The sequence below is a fragment of the Berghia stephanieae genome, chromosome 2, assembly GCF_034508935.2.
Source record: "Berghia stephanieae isolate SIO BIC M18660-M18661 chromosome 2, UCSD_Bste_1.3, whole genome shotgun sequence".
Lineage (NCBI taxonomy): Eukaryota > Metazoa > Mollusca > Gastropoda > Nudibranchia > Aeolidiidae > Berghia > Berghia stephanieae.
The window spans coordinates 129,043,911-129,062,112 of NC_088361.1; the positions used below are offsets into that span (position 1 = coordinate 129,043,911).

At 33.8% G+C, this 18,202-nt stretch overlaps 1 protein-coding gene across 18 annotated transcripts in view; it reads right to left on the reverse strand.

Annotated features, from left to right (window-relative positions):
• Nucleotides 1–2,548: 2,548 nt before the first annotated feature.
• The window catches only part of LOC144966611 (rhotekin-2-like), a 76,792-nt gene continuing 61,138 nt past the window's right edge, over nucleotides 2,549–18,202 (reverse strand). For 16 of the 18 annotated variants that reach the window (XM_078903333.1, XM_078903347.1, XM_078903335.1 and 13 more), the window contains 11 exons: nucleotides 15,582–15,775; nucleotides 13,864–13,913; nucleotides 13,007–13,060; nucleotides 11,604–11,724; nucleotides 11,167–11,326; nucleotides 10,491–10,522; nucleotides 9,432–9,529; nucleotides 8,375–8,481; nucleotides 7,571–7,699; nucleotides 6,834–7,110; nucleotides 2,549–6,481 (listed from right to left, as the gene is read on the reverse strand). In XM_078903333.1, coding sequence (XP_078759459.1) covers nucleotides 6,336–6,481; nucleotides 6,834–7,110; nucleotides 7,571–7,699; nucleotides 8,375–8,481; nucleotides 9,432–9,529; nucleotides 10,491–10,522; nucleotides 11,167–11,326; nucleotides 11,604–11,724; nucleotides 13,007–13,060; nucleotides 13,864–13,913; nucleotides 15,582–15,775 — 1,368 coding nt within the window. In that variant the 3' untranslated portion in view covers nucleotides 2,549–6,335. Of the gene's footprint in view, nucleotides 6,482–6,833; nucleotides 7,111–7,570; nucleotides 7,700–8,374; nucleotides 8,482–9,431; nucleotides 9,530–10,490; nucleotides 10,523–11,166; nucleotides 11,327–11,603; nucleotides 11,725–13,006; nucleotides 13,061–13,863; nucleotides 13,914–15,581; nucleotides 15,776–17,010; nucleotides 17,405–18,202 lie in introns of all 18 variants that reach the window. The other 2 variants (XM_078903351.1, XM_078903352.1) reach the window with 2 other exon arrangements.

Below are 18,202 nucleotides of genomic sequence, written 5' to 3' on the forward strand. Positions count from 1 at the left end.
GACCTCCCATAGTGGGCAGGGAGGTACATGCTGTGTCTTCTATCCCCCCATACCCGTTTTCCAATTGTTTCCTGTCATTGTCTTGGAATGAGATTACTTAGTTTTGTCCTGATCCTTGCCGGAGTTCCTTGGCTGGGAGGGAAGCAGTCGAATGCATAGTAATAGTTTTGGGAGATGATTTTTTTTTCCTTGTAAATCATCTTTCTGCTATGCATTGTATTATGTTTAGTTTACATATTATATTATATGATTGGTAAACATTTGAGTGTATTCCTTTTAGTTGGGACCTGTGCTTGTGTCTGGATGAGACTTTTAGGTGATCTCAAACTAAGTACTTTGACGGTGTGCTCTTGGGATCTACATCTGTTCCCTAATTGAACCAGATCCCCTTTGTCTTACCTTTTCTTTTGTGCTTTAATTGTAATTCTAGACCTTTTTACTATCCCATTTTCTTCCTTTTTACTGGCGCTGATATGACCTAAATGTGTTGCAAGCGCCGTAAAACCCTTAAAAACACTAAAAACACAAACTTCTATCCCTTTGTTTTCATTTCTATGATGCTCTTTATCTTTGTTCTGGATTTCCTAGTTCTAGCAGGGATCCTTAGCTGAGAGGGAGGAAGTCAAATGTTAAGTTCCTTTAATGACAGATGATATTGTTTTCCTTGTACATCTTCTGTTACTATAATGTATATTAGTTTTGAATAAATGTACGTTTGTTAGCATTTGAGTGCATAGCTGGATCCTTGGCTTGTATCTTGATGGGACTTTTAGGATATGTCAAAATAAACACATTGATACATTGGTTGTGGAATCCTCAGTTCCCAATTTGAACTTCGTCCAGGCCTGTAAATGGTTGGTGAAAAAATTGTCGAAACTTTTTGAACACGCGAAAATAGGCCAGCATTAATTATTAAACACAACACAGATATGACACTGACACGTCAATTGACTAGTCAAATCATGTCACTTATCTCATTTATAATACAATAAGCAGGTCCTTATTTTATGGAAGACAAGATGGAATGATTACTTTTTTTTATTTTTATGTCAGCACTTAACAGAATTTATCGAGCAAAATCGTACTGTCGGAAATCCCGACAATTGTCGGAAGATTTACAGGCCTGGTCGTCATCCCCTTTGAGTCTTACTTTTCTTTGATGTTTTTAACTTCAGATGTACAACTCCCCCCTCCCTATCACTATCATCTTCCTTTTTACTGGGATGGCCTAAAAGTGTTGCAAGCGCCATGAAACTCCTAAAAACAACACCGCCTCCTCTCCATTTTTTTAGAATTCGGTTTTAGAAGCTTCTCAGCATGCAATATATTATGTGAGTGAGTGAGTGAGAGAGAGAGAAGAGAGAGAGAGAGAGAGAGAGAGAGATATATTTTGTGTTTAGAATAAAACATGTCATGTGAAACTTGCCAGTCAATTCAGCATGAGTGAAATTATGTGTATACATGGAATGAGATGAATATGACACCTGTAGGACCTACAGGACGGTGCAAAGTGTAGTCCTAAAAGGCACTTTACACACATTTTCACGCCTTACTCAGCTATAATAATATGAGCACCTGACTAATAACAGCATTGTCTCAGTTGAAAAGATTGTAAAAACACCTTAGAGGCTGCATGCCTCGCCCTACAGGTTCAATCTTGCTGTTTGCTTTGGACTCCATGTAAAGTGCTTTGACTACATTAAGTCGATACCCCGCCAACTGGGGTAACTTTGCCTAAAGGGGAAACTTTGCCGCTTGAATTTTGGACCAGTAAGAGATTGTTTAGTTTTGTGGCAATTATGTGGCAATTATTTCCTTTGATATAAATTCAAGTATTTTATCGGGTGCAATAACTGCAACAAAGCTGATGCTATTCAAAATGCTTCAAATTCACAGAGGCAAAGTTTCCCTTTTAGGCAAAGTTATTTATATATATATTACGCCCTTCTGCGCGCATCATATCGCCTAGGCGTTCCATATAGGAATATATAGATAATCCATCAATCAAATGTCTGATGTCAACAAGAATCATCCTTGTCCAAGGTGAGCAAATTTGGGGTTAATAATCAAACTCAAGGAGAGAAAAAAAAGTGCCTGAAGCGGCTCAGACCCGAGACCTTCAGGGTCACAGTGCGATGCCTTAACGACTCGGCCACCTTATGCCCAACCCCCGGTTTAAATTTAAAGCTGTTTTTTTAAGGGCTTGGCGGGATAGCAAAGAAAAGAGAGAACAATAAGACAAGACAGCTAATTAAAACAAAGGACATAAGTTTAAGTAGCTCCAGGAACAATCTGTCCCTGCATCTAGACTGAGATCACCTAAAAGAGTGAAGAGGACCTCTGTCTGAAAGGGTACACTCAAATGAAATGGTTACAAAATTTATAAATTTTATGATTGAAACCATTCTACAGAGAGTTGTTTGGAATAAGAAAATATATCTCACATAAAGATAAGCATATCCATCTCAGTAAGTCTCTAAGCAGGGTCAGGCGATAACATGAGAGAGGAGGGGGGGGTTAAAAAACAAAGCTAGAATTAAAAGCAAAATTATTTTTGAACCAACAATTTAATTGGCACATTGTCATAAAAGTTAGAACATGTTGGCAAGTGTAATTTTAATTCATTATTCAATATTACATCACTCCTAATTTGTTCATATACCAAATATGGTTCAAGTAAATTAGGTGAGAAATAAGAAAATGAATAGCTCACGAAGTAAAATGACATTCAACATCTGAACAACACATGCCACAATCTTCTCATTCAAGGGTAAAACAACATTTTACACTACTAGTATTTCTTAGTGGGAAAAATCAAGACCATAATTCGTGCCTAATTGGTTAACCTGTAATTTTTGTTGTTTCTTCTGAAAATAAATATAGAATTGCATGTAAGTAAGGTTAAAACATGTCACGTAAAACAGACATTGCCTCTGGTAGGAATAATACCCTTTTCAAAATAAATAAAGTAGTTTTAAAGCCCGTCAGCAGTTGGAAAGTTCCAATCTTTTACATTCTGGAGTCTTGAGAAAAATACTCAACTGTCTCCATGACTTTTCAATCCAAAATTGGGTAGCATTACAACTTAACGGGAGCATGCCCTAGACAGGAATTAAACATAAACCATTCCAAAGATTTTAAAAAGTTATCTTGCATAATGATAAAAAATTGCCACTGTACATTTTTATCCCCTTCCCCCCAATCTTTTGTCTATTTTTACATACATTCTCATTAACTCACTGAAGACGAGAGTGGTTTATCTTTGATACGTTTATGACAGTTTTTTTAGATTCTATGTTCCGAAATTACATTACTATCATTGCCTTCCCACAGCCTAATTACTCATTTTAAGAGAAAACTTTTAAAACGTAAAATTAAATGCTTTTCTCCACCTCAACAGCTGTTAGGACCATTAAAATTTCACATATCAGATTATAAAAACCATAAGTTTTCTAGTCCACACCAAAAATATTCAGTAGGATTGGCAGAAAACGCACAAAGTTATAAAATAGTAAAAAGGAATTGGCACCTGTCTTATCCTAACAAGATAGCAAAAACAACAACAACAAAAAGAAAATAAGACCAACAGTTTCCTGATTAGAAAAATATAACGTACAAATATATTTACATCAAAATCACTTGTGAAAAGCGAGTATAATCCAAAATGAAATGTAAATTTTAGAATATAAAAAACTACTCGAGGACACCTTCCGACCATGAGAATTTTATATTTTGTCATAAAACATTTATTGTAAATGGCACAAAACTAATCTTAAAAAGCAGTGATTACTATATTCTGCAAATATATCAATATCTTCTAATAATGAGCAATTCTACCAAGTCACACTTCACAGCTAACGTAGCTCTGTTTAATAAATCCATGTCCTTACTTTTAAGCAGATATTTAATTCAAATGTAAAGTTAAATGTGTTTACAGATTATAAGTATATATCTAACTTGTGGAAATTTCCAACTTTCAACAGTTTTTCTATGGTACATTGAGTAACATTTGAATTATTGCCAGTTGAAAGAAATTATTAATGTGTTTACTGTCAAGCCATGGTCTCATTGCAATATTTCACAAGAGTGATTTGTAAAATTGAAAATTTAAGTCCTAACTTAAATAACTAAGTATTCCAATACACAAATATTCGGCATTCTATTTGAATGATTATTTACAAAACTGTATGATATAATTAAAAGGTTGTTCGAGTATAGATGCTCTTTAAGTAAAAGGCTGTAATAAGTGATATAGATTATATATGTAGATGGTCGAGTGCTTTCTGAGTTTACTTCAAACCATTTTTACTTTTTTACATCAATGCACACTATCAGTGGAGTAAGTATCAAAACTCAAGTCAATAAATGCAGGTATTTAGTTTGAATTATTGTACTATTCACATTCCAACTGGCTAATTTCATTCCTTTAATTTTTCACTAGTGGAAAAAAAATAAATCAACTTGCTTTATCTTTATATTTATATATTTCACATTTCACACAACACAGTCAGAGATCAATTCCTCCACACAAATATGCCATGTACACTGTCACTCATTAAGGAAATCCATGAGACTTTGGGGTTCATTCAGGGATTTTTCAATGAAAAACAATCAAAATGCATTAGAATGGAAAGTGGTTCGATGCAGTGAACTGTAGAGTTAAAACTCGTGTCCACATAAACTTGTACACACAAAAAGAAACATTAAAAAAAACAAAAACCATAGGAATGTAGGACATTGACATCAAATTATATTGCTTGTGGATTGAGCTGAAGTCATTGTTTCTTTCTCTACAGGAACCAGCAATTAATATACAAATGTTTTGGGGTTGGTTGTGTGTGTGTGTGTGTTTGTTTACGCATACTTGTACTTTATATCCCTAGTCCAACACAAAATGACTTTAGTTTTTCATAAATTATTATAACCTCTCATTCAACAATATTTGAGACTTGAAATTTGGAATACCACGTAGTCTTAATTGGCCATTTTTCACCTCCAAAATCTCTCATTAAAATTGAAGAATACTTTACTTAAGGAAAAAAGATGGCATTATCCACATTCAGCCCTCTTGAAATCAAATTGCCTTATTTCTAGAATGAAGAGATTGTGGGAACAATATTACTGTTACTAAAAACAAGTAGTTCGTTGTGCTGCTGCTATCAATAAAGATTTGCAGGAGTGTCATTTCATATTTTTTTTCCTCTTTTGACAAATAAAAAAAAGGAAAGTTTCTTTTCTATACTTCGTTTATCTAATTTTCTGGATGTTCCATTGATAACAAATTGAACCAAGTCAAATATTGTTAAATAATCAACGAATGTCTCCACATTTTTTTTTTTTAATAATATTTTTTTTTGCTGAATACACTGTATTATCCCTATGAACTGGTGCAATCCTTGAAAACTACCAATCACACAAGGGAGAGCCTAGCATGCTCTAATACCCTTTTAGACCCATCGAGTTAGACATTTGTCATTTAACATAAAGATGATCTCTATATATGTCATTTTAGACAATCATTTTAAACAAAATGGGACTTATTTATGGATTTATTTGGAAGGGGCTAGATGTTGGAGGCTATTGTAGTGTGCATAAGTCAGTTAACCAAGCGCATACTCTAGATTTACAAGATTTATATATATATAACAATTTTAAAAAGTGCACACAAAAGATTAAAGAATTGCTCCTTTGCTAAACGATACTTGATTAAATAAAGTCAACTCTAAACATATCGCCTAAAAAATATTTTTCCACTTCTCTACTTCCTGGACACACAAAAACTGATATTATTACTATTTCTAAAAATAATCAAATTTGTGTGTTTACTTATCTCAAAGCAGCAAAAAATGACGATTTGTATACCTGTATTAAATCATATGTACATTGAGAGTTATCAAACTTTTAATGACATAACTTAAAGTAAAGAGTTATCTTCAGTGTAATATTGGCGATTTGCATTCAGCCAAAAATCAATTCACAACGAACTCTATAATAGAATGAGTCACTGACATCATAAATTTGTTTTTTTTTAAATTCTTTTGTGAATGCATGTTACACTTAATCAAGGTTTTATAGTAAAATTTTCACAACAAGGTCTTGCCATCTTATCAAGTTGGTGAATTTATTTTTCCAAAAATAAGAAGTGATGAGTGTAGTTCACTCAATAAGAACAAAAGTCATTATATGGTCACTAAAATAAAATCAAAACAAGACAAGATGGCACAAAACCCACGGAAATAAAAGGCAGCACCACTGAATCACCAAATGATTAACAAAGCAAGGAAAACAATTAAATAATGTGTTAGTATTATGAGAATTCATGATAGATTTTGTAGCTATGAGGATGTACTAGAACACGAGCCTCCTCCTCCTCCTCCTCTTATCTGGCTTGCCTCTCCCATGAGCTGATGAAGCATTTGACTTAACTGATCATCTCCAAGCCCGAGGTCTCCAACAAGGCTGTCAGTCTGTGAATCAGGATCTGGTGACACACAAAAAATGGGATGAGAACATCAGAGGGAGGGGAGGGGGGAAGGGTGGAGAGAAAAAGAAATGGATAAGTAAGGAACGACAACAACAAATATATAAATTTAACACCCCCCTCCCCCCAAAATAAAAAGAAAAGCAATAAAATCATGTCGGACAGTAAATCAAAGTAGGCTGACATGAAGCTATGAATTCAGATCTCCACAGACTTTAAAGTATCACTTATGTTGGTCTTTTAACACGAAAGTGTTAATATATTTGACAAATCCATATTGATCATTTCATTGTATAATGCTCACTTATATAAGCCAAAAGTTTTGAAAAAAAGTAAACAAATCCCAACAAACCTATGAGGGGTGTTTCATCATATATTGAGCTCTTCCTGACAAAACTGGGGACCTTCCTTTTTGAGACAGTTTTCAGATCCATCTGTTCGTCACAAGCGTGTTTCCAAAACGCTTGGTCTAGTAAATGCTGCTGTAAGCCATCCCACCATCTGTTGAGCTCCTCCTTAGAATCCGCTGCTAAGGTGTGGTCAAAGATACCTTCCGTATTCACTGTTTTGATGAGGAATGTGTGTGCCTGTTTGCAAGTACTGGGATCGGCATCACTTATTTGTGTGCTCTAACAGTGGAGAGAGAAGAAGTTGTTACAGATTGTTTAATTGAGCCATGTTGAAATTAAACTGGTTAAACTCTTAAAAAGTATGATAAAACCAGATTCTGGAGTAAAAGCCAACAAACTGTAATTATTTTCTCTTTTTCTTCTTTCACACTTTTCTCTATTTCTTTTTCTTTTTTCATATTTTTTTGGTTAACAATTACTCTCTAAAAATAGGTTGAAATTGTGAAAAAGGCAACAGCATAAAATTTGCTTTAATTTTGAAATGAAATAAGTAATTTTGAAATTAAATTATTAATTTTTTAATTAAATTAATATAGAATTTGATCTTAAATAAATTTCGCAGAACGAGGAGGTAAACAATATTAAAAGTAAGAAATAATTCTATTGAGATTATGATCATTCTTACAGATAAAATCCAAGTGGGAAAAAAAATTGATAAAAAGTTGGCTAAAGTACCAACCTTCGTGACAGGTATACGTAGTAATGGCTTTGTGACTTCCACGTCATCAGGACTGGACCAACATGCAATTTGTAGGTTTTTTAAGGAGCACCAATATCGTCTCCACTGGGTGAGATCATCATCCTCCTCCTGGTAAATGCAAAACAAACGTGGTGAGTTGTAAATATCCGTTATATCAGGATAATAGATACAAAACTTATTTGTGATTTATGGTATTTATATGAGTTAAGACCTGTGATATGCAACAAATGAAAAACTACAAATTTGTCAAAGAGGATGCAATCTGTATCTAAAATACATGATTTCCAACCCTTATTTATCGAATTGACACTTTGAAATGCTTTAGGATAAGTGTGATGTCAAATTTGGCCTCATATTCATTTCTGGGCAGATAATATCTCCATCAATTCTGGTATAAAAATTCTGAATAACGTGTTTGTAGCTATTTACATCATCGATGGCATCTAGCTAAAGTTTTTTATTGGCTAGAGAAGGGATTAGAGTTGAAAACCGTCCGTGTTTTAGTATTTTATTCTTTTATAAGCTGTTCTATACATTTTTCTACATTTCTCTTACAATTGCCGATTAGGAGAAATGAAATTTGGAACATTTCTTAGAAGGTCAACTTTGAACTTTTCTTTAAAAAAGCTAATATTTGATAATTATCAGTGAAAAATTCTATAAAATTAACTCTGAAGCAAAAATCAATATTCAAATAAAAATGATAAGGAAAAAAAAAATTCAATAATATACGACAGAAATCGCATCTTTGAACAATGACGTAATAATAGAATGATCACCAACCTGTAAGTTGAGAAACCCTGAGACAGTGGCTTGAACAAGACAGCTTGGCAATGCTGCCAGGCGACAACAGTAATGGCCAAACAATGGCAACTCATGAAAATTACCCTCTGCATGAAAAAAAAAATTTTTTTTAAATTAAAAAATGTATTTCTCATTCTCATTAGCTTATGCCTGGAAGAAAAATATACCATAATCAAACAACCTCATGAAGCCACACTCAACATGAAAAATGAGATCTACGGAAAGTGTCCCCATCGGCGCAAATTCCTCTTAATTAACTTCAAACCGGAACCACTTCAAGAAACAACAACAGTCAACAAAACAACTCAGTCCTGAAGATGGCAAATTAAGCCTGAAACATCGATGTAGACTGCCCCAAACATTGTGGTAAATATTTTAAATAATATTTCTCATTCTCTATAGAGAGCAAGAAAACTGCCAAAAGAAAAATATAAAATGGGGATAATTTCAAAGATTGTTCATGGGAGATAATGTATTATTTCATGTCAAAAATGAAGAAAATATAATAAATATATAATTAAGAAATAAGTTCGGAGGAAAACGACTATCATTTTTAAAATACAAAGGGAAAAAAGTACAACTAATATACTGTGATAATAAAATCGAAACGGGGAATTATTCAAAATAAAAAATGATAAATTCAAGAAAGCAAGCAGTTTTGCCATAAATTAAGAAGAAACAAATTTATACTTTGTATGTTTGTTTCTGAGAGCAACATTTTGAACCAGATAAGCACTAAATAAAAAGTAAAATGACAGGATTATTTAAAAGGGTGAACAAAAACAGATTTCAATGACAGGGAGGAAACCTGCATCTCGACGTTTTCCAAACGTGATAATGATAAGAGATAATGTTGAAGAAACTTCTTACATTTTAAAATTATTATGATCACAATGTTGTGTCCACTGGTTTAATGGTAAAATTGAATATTTTGTTGTATTTTTATAAAGATTCAAGTCAATTTTCATTTACTTAGAGTCCCTATTGCAAACACCAATAGTTGATAATGTGTCAACTCATCTACAACATCCCTCACCTGAATTGGCTTCCAGCTGTAAGTCAAAAGTTTTGACAGAACTGTCAACATTAGAAAGTTTTAAAGATCCTTTGGCAACCAGTTCAAATTTTGGACCCCTGGAAAAAAATAAATAAGTAAAAGTTACAGATATGTGAAAATCCATTATATTTATGTTATCAACTCTACGAATGAATTGAATTTTCATTGAGCAAAACAGTTAATTTTGTGAATAAATTATATCATTTCATTTAAGTTATCAATTTATCAATAGACTTTTCTTTGACATTGATAAATCTGAATACAGTTATAAAAGAAGTTTCAAACTTTTAAAATGATACAGTTGTACCAGACTCAAGAGCAATAGCGTTATTAAGAGGAAAGTGAACCATACTTGAGAATATAATCTGAGGAAAAACCTTTTTCTTCCGTTTATCGACCTCAGTGCTTTTATTGTTTTCCTTTTAATTTTTTTTAGCTTAATTGAACACATAACATGGCAGTGACGGGCTTGGTTTTATTGTTGTTTTTTTTTTCTCTCCTTTATTTACTCTTGTTTTAAAGAGATATATTAGAATGAACATCAACAGGCACTATTAAAAAAATAAGAAATGGACAAAGAATATTTTAAAAAGAAACAAACATATTAAATGTATCAATGTTGTAAATTTCTTTTAAATGGGAAATAAAGAAAATAATTATTTTAGCCTGACAGTTTAACTTTTGAAGAAAACAGCAATTTTAAGTAAAAGTATTAAGACCCTGAAGGATAGGGGGAAGTAGCTATGACAAATATTCATTTTTTGATGATCGTGTTTGATTCTGTGTAAAAATGTTTTTGATTGCAAAAGATCAGGCATGCATCGCTCCAAAAATATCAGTGCTTAGCCGAATGCAAATCATAGAGATATAAATCTGTTGAAACTTCTTGCTTTAGTCATGAGCACTCTTGAGTCTGGATGCTAAAGCTCAACGTTAAATAAATTCAAATAACAGTAATGTCTCTAATAAGTAAGCTAAATAACAATTTTCATAAATGTTTTTATTTCCCATTTAAAAGAAATAAAACCAATAACTTACAGAACCATGTTGCCAATTACATCTGCGTCATTCTGAAAAATAAAATATATATAAATCAAAAGATTGTAAGTTACAGAACAAGCTAAGCTGTATGATGGGACTAATACCATTATAACAGAAAAATCAATCTAATAACTTATTCATTTTATAAACATTTCACAAAGTGTAGAGTTAATTTCCAGATCAATCTGTGAGTTTTACTTCAAAGTTGTATTTTCCAAAACTACATGAAAGCATCTATCAGTGTTGTATTTTAAAAGTTGCTTTTTGACATATTATACAAAACTTCCTTAACACACAGGTACAGTGCATTAAAAGATGATAACATTTGGAAATAATGTGAAAACATAACAACACAAAACAAAAATCCACCAACTATTGGAAGAAAATATTTCTTTTAAAACCAATTTATTTATTTTTTTTCTTAAATCATCAAGATACATGCCTTTAAGTCTACTGTTCAATTGAAACTCAAAGGTTCAATCCTTCAATTTCTTATTAGATAATTGCTGTGGTAAAGCAGTTGTCATTTTATTTCCTTTAACAAACTAGAGCCCTTTCACACCTAATTTGTCAATTTCTATTTCAAATAGTTCAACAAGCATACAAAGTCAGGGGTTATACCTATACATCCAAAAATCAACCTTTAAAAAAAAAAAGAAGTTTAATAACTTACCAAACCAGACAATCTTTTGCCAACACTTCGCCCAACAGACCCAGAGAGATCTGTGATTTTCTTCCTTATTTTCTTTGGGGTGTTGGCCACTGATAATTCTTCATGCTGTTTGTGGCAATACACTTCTAACTGCATTTCAAAGTCATGAGGGACCTCTTCACTATTAGGAAAGCATGAAAAAAAAAGAAAAAAGAAGTATTAGTCTTTTTACCTGATGCAAGACTAAATTGTATTTATTCATCTTAATTTAAAAAAAAAAAAACAAGAATTTTACCAAGATATAAATTTTTCTGTGAAATTTTGAAATGCAAAAAATATAGATAGAAATAAAAAAAAATTAAAAAAAACAACCAACGAAATAATGTCTTGATTGCTGATTGTAACCTTTGAGAGAGGATTGGGGGGAAAAGATGTAATGATACAATATATCAACTTACAACAATATTACATCCTCAAATGTAATGTCTGTCATACTCCTGTCCACTCCGCTTATCATGGAAGTGTCGTAGATGTCAGTACCCACTTTCAGTAAACAGAATACAGCATAACTTCTATAATCTGGAGTGAGATGAAAGAATTGTAAAATATTGAAATATAAAGATCAGGTCTTATGAAGACACCTACCTGCTTACTTTAAAAAAATTTTAATCGTAAATTTTAGGAGATGAAAATTGTAGTCACGATGGTTAACTTTAAAAATCATCAATTTACCCACACAGGGATTAAATAACATTTCAAAATCCTTCAAATGATGCATTCTGGCATCCATCTTCCTTTTCAAGTTTTCATGACTAAGACTTGCTCATCAAGTTGTGAAATTGGAGCCAAAATGTCGTAATTGGCAGGTCTGAAGATGTGTGGAAGGTGAGGCCTTTTGAAGAAATAAGCTTTCAAAATGAATAAAAGCATACAATGGTGTGGTGGTTGTAAAAATGGCCATGGACACTTGACATATGATAAATATTTTCTAGGCTCAAAGAATAGGACAATAGGCCATGAATAGGAATAGTGACTTTGGATAAATCAACATAATCATCATCTCTATTATCATCCTCAACAGACAAATCCGCCACTGCCACCAATCTGTGAAAAAGAAATGCTATGAAGCATATGTCAGGCCCATACTTGAATATAGTAGCTCAGTGTGGGACCCACACACATCACAAGACATCAATGAGCTAGAAAAAGTCCAACGTTGGGCGGTCAGGTTTGTCAGTGGAAACTATGAACAGGATATGAGCGTAACTCAGCTCATGAACGATCTCCATTGGAAACCGCTACGTGAAAGGTGTTCCATCAAAAAACTCCTTGTATTCCACAAAGCACAAAACAGAAAACTCGAAATTCCAACTCGTCAAATCATCATCCTTACTCTTTCTTCCCCTCCACCATCCGACTTTGGAACTCCCCACCAACCATCTGTACACAAGCTCGTTCGACTGATCACCTCAAAAAATCGCTCCCTGCTTCCCTCTAAAACCCCTGTAACTGAAAAGACGGCCATACAATCTTTAGCCTGAAGCTTTGGCCTTAATGGAAGAAGAAGAAGATCATCATCATCATCATCATCGTCATCGTCTTCTTCTTTTCTCCTCTTCCTCCTCATCCTCTACCTCTCAACTTTCTCCCCACCTCCTCCTCCTCTTCCTACCCTACAAATTTCGGTTGTTTTTCATTCTGGATAAAGATGCAAATTCTTTAATAAAGATATAAAGACAAATACGGAAAGTATTTCCTGCCCTGTATCGCTAAGCAGGTGAGAAATTAGAAATATAACATTTTGTATAAATAATCTAAATAAAAAGTTAATGTTCAATAAATAGGACATTTAAATACAAACCTCCTTTGTTCTTGAAATGGTCTGTGTCTTTCCACATTAACGGAATTCGAATATCTGGTCATTTGAATAAAAATCAAATAAGGATTAAATAGTTGTGAAACAGTATTTGGGATCTCAGACCTCACCAAATTATCGTTTCATGACAAAGATGAAGACATTTACTGCTGGTGAGATTTAAATATAATATGATGTCCATAACTTTGCCCTTATTTGGTTTTAAGAACTTTGTTTCACCAGAATATCTTAGATATTTTTATATTACCAACATTTTTAAAAAATTGGATTTTTGTTATTGAATTGTGAAGACATTCTATAGCTATAATGCATGTGTTTGAGACGTAAAAAGCTGTTTGGGCAAAAGGTAGCATATTGGAAGAAATGACAAAGTCATTGTAAGTATCCAATAAATTCAACTGAACCAAGTTTTGGAATTCATTATCTCTCTCTGATTTAAGACATGTTTTGCATAAACTAGACATTTCCCAAAATCAAAATAATATACTTGTCCAAAATATAAATGCATCACTTTTTGAAATCTTGGAATTCTTTAACAAAAAATGAAAAATTGAACACTCAGTAACATTTTTGTGAAAAGAAGGAATTGAAAATTAATAATTTGTTATTATTGGTAAACATCTCAAATTATATTCCTATGTTCACATTAAACTAACTATTCCCTTGAGGAGCAAAAATTATCAACTTTTTTTTGTTTTTAAAAACCTATAAAGAGTTCAGAGAATGATGGACTTATTTTTTGGCCAAGTATATTGAGACGGCTTCTGTATTCCAGATCTTTCCATCGTCAAACAAGATCAATTATAGGATTTGCTATGGTATTTCAAATCAATGTGCTTTACCTGAAACACTAACTTGAGCACGGCATGGTACCTGATTTCCTTCCAGACACCTAAAGGTAAAGATAATTTAAATTTTAAAAATATTTGTTTCAATACATAGAATTAAAACAACTTAACTCTCTCCTTACCAGTTATTTTCAGAATTTTACCCGAAACGTCATACTCACCCAACAAAAAATAGATTTTTCAAACAGAATAGTAACGAGTATAATCTATATTTTGTTCAGAACAATGAGCTCTGCAATACAGGGTCAATTTTGTATAGCTCTAACTATAACAAGATGAAATCAGAATAAAGAAAACTGTTGGTTGCATCGTAACGAATGTGACGATTTTCCTGTAGATTTTCCTATAGATTTTCCTGTAGATTTTCCTATAGATGGTAAGGAGAGAGTTAAAAAAAGAACAACAACCTAAAGATGACATTAAATAATAAAATCTATGTATAGCGTTATTTGATGGTGACAATGGACTAATGCACCCTGAATTATCAATTGTGCGACATTATTCAAGTAAAGACTAGACCAAACAATAGACTAAATATGATTAATGTAAACAAACAGAATGGACTACAAACATTGAAAGGTAAAAAAAAAAAAAAAAAAAAATATTGATAATTGATAAGGCTTGTGTCCTCAGTTGACATGAATGATTCATTATCAATTATTTGTTTATATACCATTTTATCTTCTTATTTGTTCTAGTTTTGAAATGCATTAAGGATGCATAAAAAAAGTAACATGCGAGATGAAGACCAGAGACGGCTTCAGACCAGACAGGATATCTAAACGAACTGTACAAGGTCACGCTTGGTTCATCAGGATTAGTCATTTCAAATGGAAGATTACGATCTTTCTAACTGTTAATGAAAAACACATGTAGTAATCATTTCTGTCTACGAATGAATCACGAATGAATCACGAGCCAGCATAAACAACCATCTGTTTGGTCTACAGGACACAATACAAACTTTAATTTATTTATAAATAATGCTCAATACTATAATGTGCTGGTTTATCAATGTTTATTTGAATTTATTGAGGGGGGGGGGGGGGCGCTGTTCGTTTGTTTTGCCAGAGACCCTCACCATCCTCCCCCAAACCACCACTCTACCAAGAGTTTAAAAGCGGGGCTATTTTAGGCGTTAATATTGAATATTATTTGCCACCAAAATCAGTAATATCCTAATTTTAAAGTTTCAATCTCTATATGCTTTGGCCCACGATGCGGGTGGGGTTGATAAACAAGATCCAAAGTTTCCAACATAGGCGTTTCCTCGGATAGCTAGAGTTGGACGCTCTGAAATAGAACCGGCATTGCCTCGTGGGAAAGTCCTGGTAGACAAATGGCTACGGTAGCATAACCTTAGAAAGCTGGATGTGAAGTATTTAAGCCTAAAGGTTCAAATGGCTTGGAAAGGTGAAAGAACCGCATCCAAAAATATAAAGACCCAACCCTCAAAATATTACTACTCTTACCACCAACACCATCTACAAAATACTCCTCCTCTTCCTAATCAACATTACCTTTATCATCATTATCATCTTCAACAACAACAATAACAATAATATTTAATCACCATAATCGACACCCTTACCATCATCATCATCACTATCACCAGAATCAGCATATGTCATTAGCCCATAATAATAATAATAATAATAATATATTCAAGACATATGTCATCTAACTATAATAATAATAATAAAAGTACTTACGCCTGTTTTCCCAAGACCTCTGCCGTCTTCCTCCTTTGCAGCTCTGTCATGTAAGCCATGATTCGCGTGTTGGAAGACATGAGGTTCTTAGCGGCCTCCAGGACTTGGGCAGGATGTTTGGATGCCACCAGCAGGCGGGCCGTCCCTTCTCGCATTTTGATCTCATGGTCGATCTTCTGTTGAAGGTCTTGGTCCTGGTGAAGTAGAGATAAAAAATCGTTCTTCAAATAAAAGGAGAGAGAGAGAGAGAGAGAGAGAGAGAGAGAGAGAGAGAGAGAGAGAGAGAGAGAGAGAGAGAGAGAGATTAACAACAACATTAAATAAAAATAACATTATCGTCAAATCCATCCCCACATCATCGTCAAGAGCCGCAAGTACTGTCACCGCCATTTAAGACTGGTGGTCTCTCTCTCTCTCTCTCTCTCTCTCTCTCTCTCTCTCTCTCTCTCTCTCTCTCTCTCTCTCTCTCCACAAAAAGAAAGTAAAAGAAGTAAATATTGAAAAAACATGGAAGCGAGAAGGAATTCACTCGATTTGATCTGAAAATTATTCACCGAATCATTAGATAGCAGTAACCAGAGGACGGGTGCCAGGAACATTAACTTGTCGAGGGGATTTTAACGGGTATTTAGCCGTACCTGGAAAAACCTTGATTTGAAAATTTGACCAGAAAACTCGTCCTTCAAATATCGATCTTTTTAAATGACCCTCATCTTGGCACAAACTCTCAAACCTGGGACTTCGCAAAGTCCTTTTTTTGTCTTGTGCTCTCGGGATTTTCCGATAGCTCTTATTTTGAAAAGCACAGATTCTTTTTTCTAGATCTGCAGTGAGAGTCCATGTTTCACAGCCATAGATCGCAAGATGGATAGTACCAGCGATCTTGACAATTCTAACTCCAAAATCATTGTTGCTTTTCCATGTGTTAAGTCTTGTCATAGCTTTTGTTGTTCTTCATTAAGTAACTCGTAACATCCGCCAGCCTGGTTGATATAACGTATCAACACGCAAAACAATGTTAACCTTAAAAAAGGAAGGCGAGGAGAGGAAGAGTACATCTCGGATGAAAAGAAGGAGGGGATAACAAGAGAAAGGATGTTGGGAGGGGTGGGGGCTAGTAGTAGGGAGTATAACTACCGGTAATTGGGTAGGAGTTTGTAACATAAATAACAAAATATCAGTCTACATAACTCAAAAATTTTAAGAAGTCAAATTAACAAATCCAAAACTTCCCGGGCCACCCCGTGCCATGTTAAAAACGTACTTACGTTCGTACTAATATCATGACCAAAAATATAAAGTCAGTAATGTCTGAATAATACTTTCTTCAATTCAAGTTTTCACGTAATCACAATGATTTATGAACCGACAGTCAATAGACATCCAATCCCCATCATAATTATTGCAATCATAATCATCTGCATCTTACCGAGATTCGCATGACAGAATAAAACGGTCCCTTGGGCATATACGTAGGCAAACTAAGCAATCGAGTCTGCCTTGGACGCTGCATGTTGAATCGGGCCAGTTGTTTGTCGTCCGGCGAAGACCAAAAACTTATAGCAGTGATTAGTTTACGTTACGTTACCAATACCCACATGGTCCCTGGATAGTCTTTTCGGTGTTATATGAAATACTGAATACAATTAATCAGCCATAATTTTCTCCCATCGAAATTTAGTAAGTCACACAACTCCAAAGGTCATAAGCATTCCATTGAGATAATCCTAAAGATTAATAATCCGTTGAAAGAATTTTAAAAACACATGAAATTGAAATTATGAAATAATGTCGGTGGGCGGGGGAGGAGGTAAAATGTATATCTTGTATGGATATTATAATAGATTAAATATAAAATAAACACACCAGTGTAATATGCAATGAATGATTTTGCAAGCTTTCACAAATTATGTTTTCCGAGGCACCATTACACATATTTTATCATCTACGAACTTTAACGTAAGTATGTAAGTCCTCCGCTCAAAAACTGACAAAACTAAATATAGAAACCCAAGAAAACCATCTTTTCAAAGGCGCAGAGACCTGAAGATACGCTTTCAAACACTGAAACGAGGTCTTTCTGTTACTGCCTGAACACTCTGTTGTACTTCATTACAAACGTAAACATTTGGCCAGAAAACTCGTCCTTCAAATATCGATTAATTTAAATGACCATCATCTTAGCAAAAGCTCTCAATTCTGGGACTTCGCAAAGACCCTCATCTTGGCAAAAACTTTCAAATGTGGGACTTCCATTAAGTATTCCATCCAAATGATTAAGTTGAATGGCTACATGACAGAGATGCTAGTGCCGATTTAAATACACAGATCAATCAAAGCACGTCTTGACAAAAGAAGCATCGTAGTGTTGAAAGAAAAAGCAACCAATCAAACAAAAGAAAATAAACACTGCTCGTTCCGTAAATCAATCTCAACATACATGGACTGGCACGGTTCGAAGTGAAAGAAATTGTTTTTGTTTTTAAGGAGTTTCACGGTGCTCGCGACACATTTATGTCGTTTCATCGCCAGTAAATAAAAAAAAAAATAAAAAAAGGCGGGAGTGGAGGGAGATAGTAAGAAAATTCAAGGTTTACAATTAAAAGCACACGAGGAAAGGT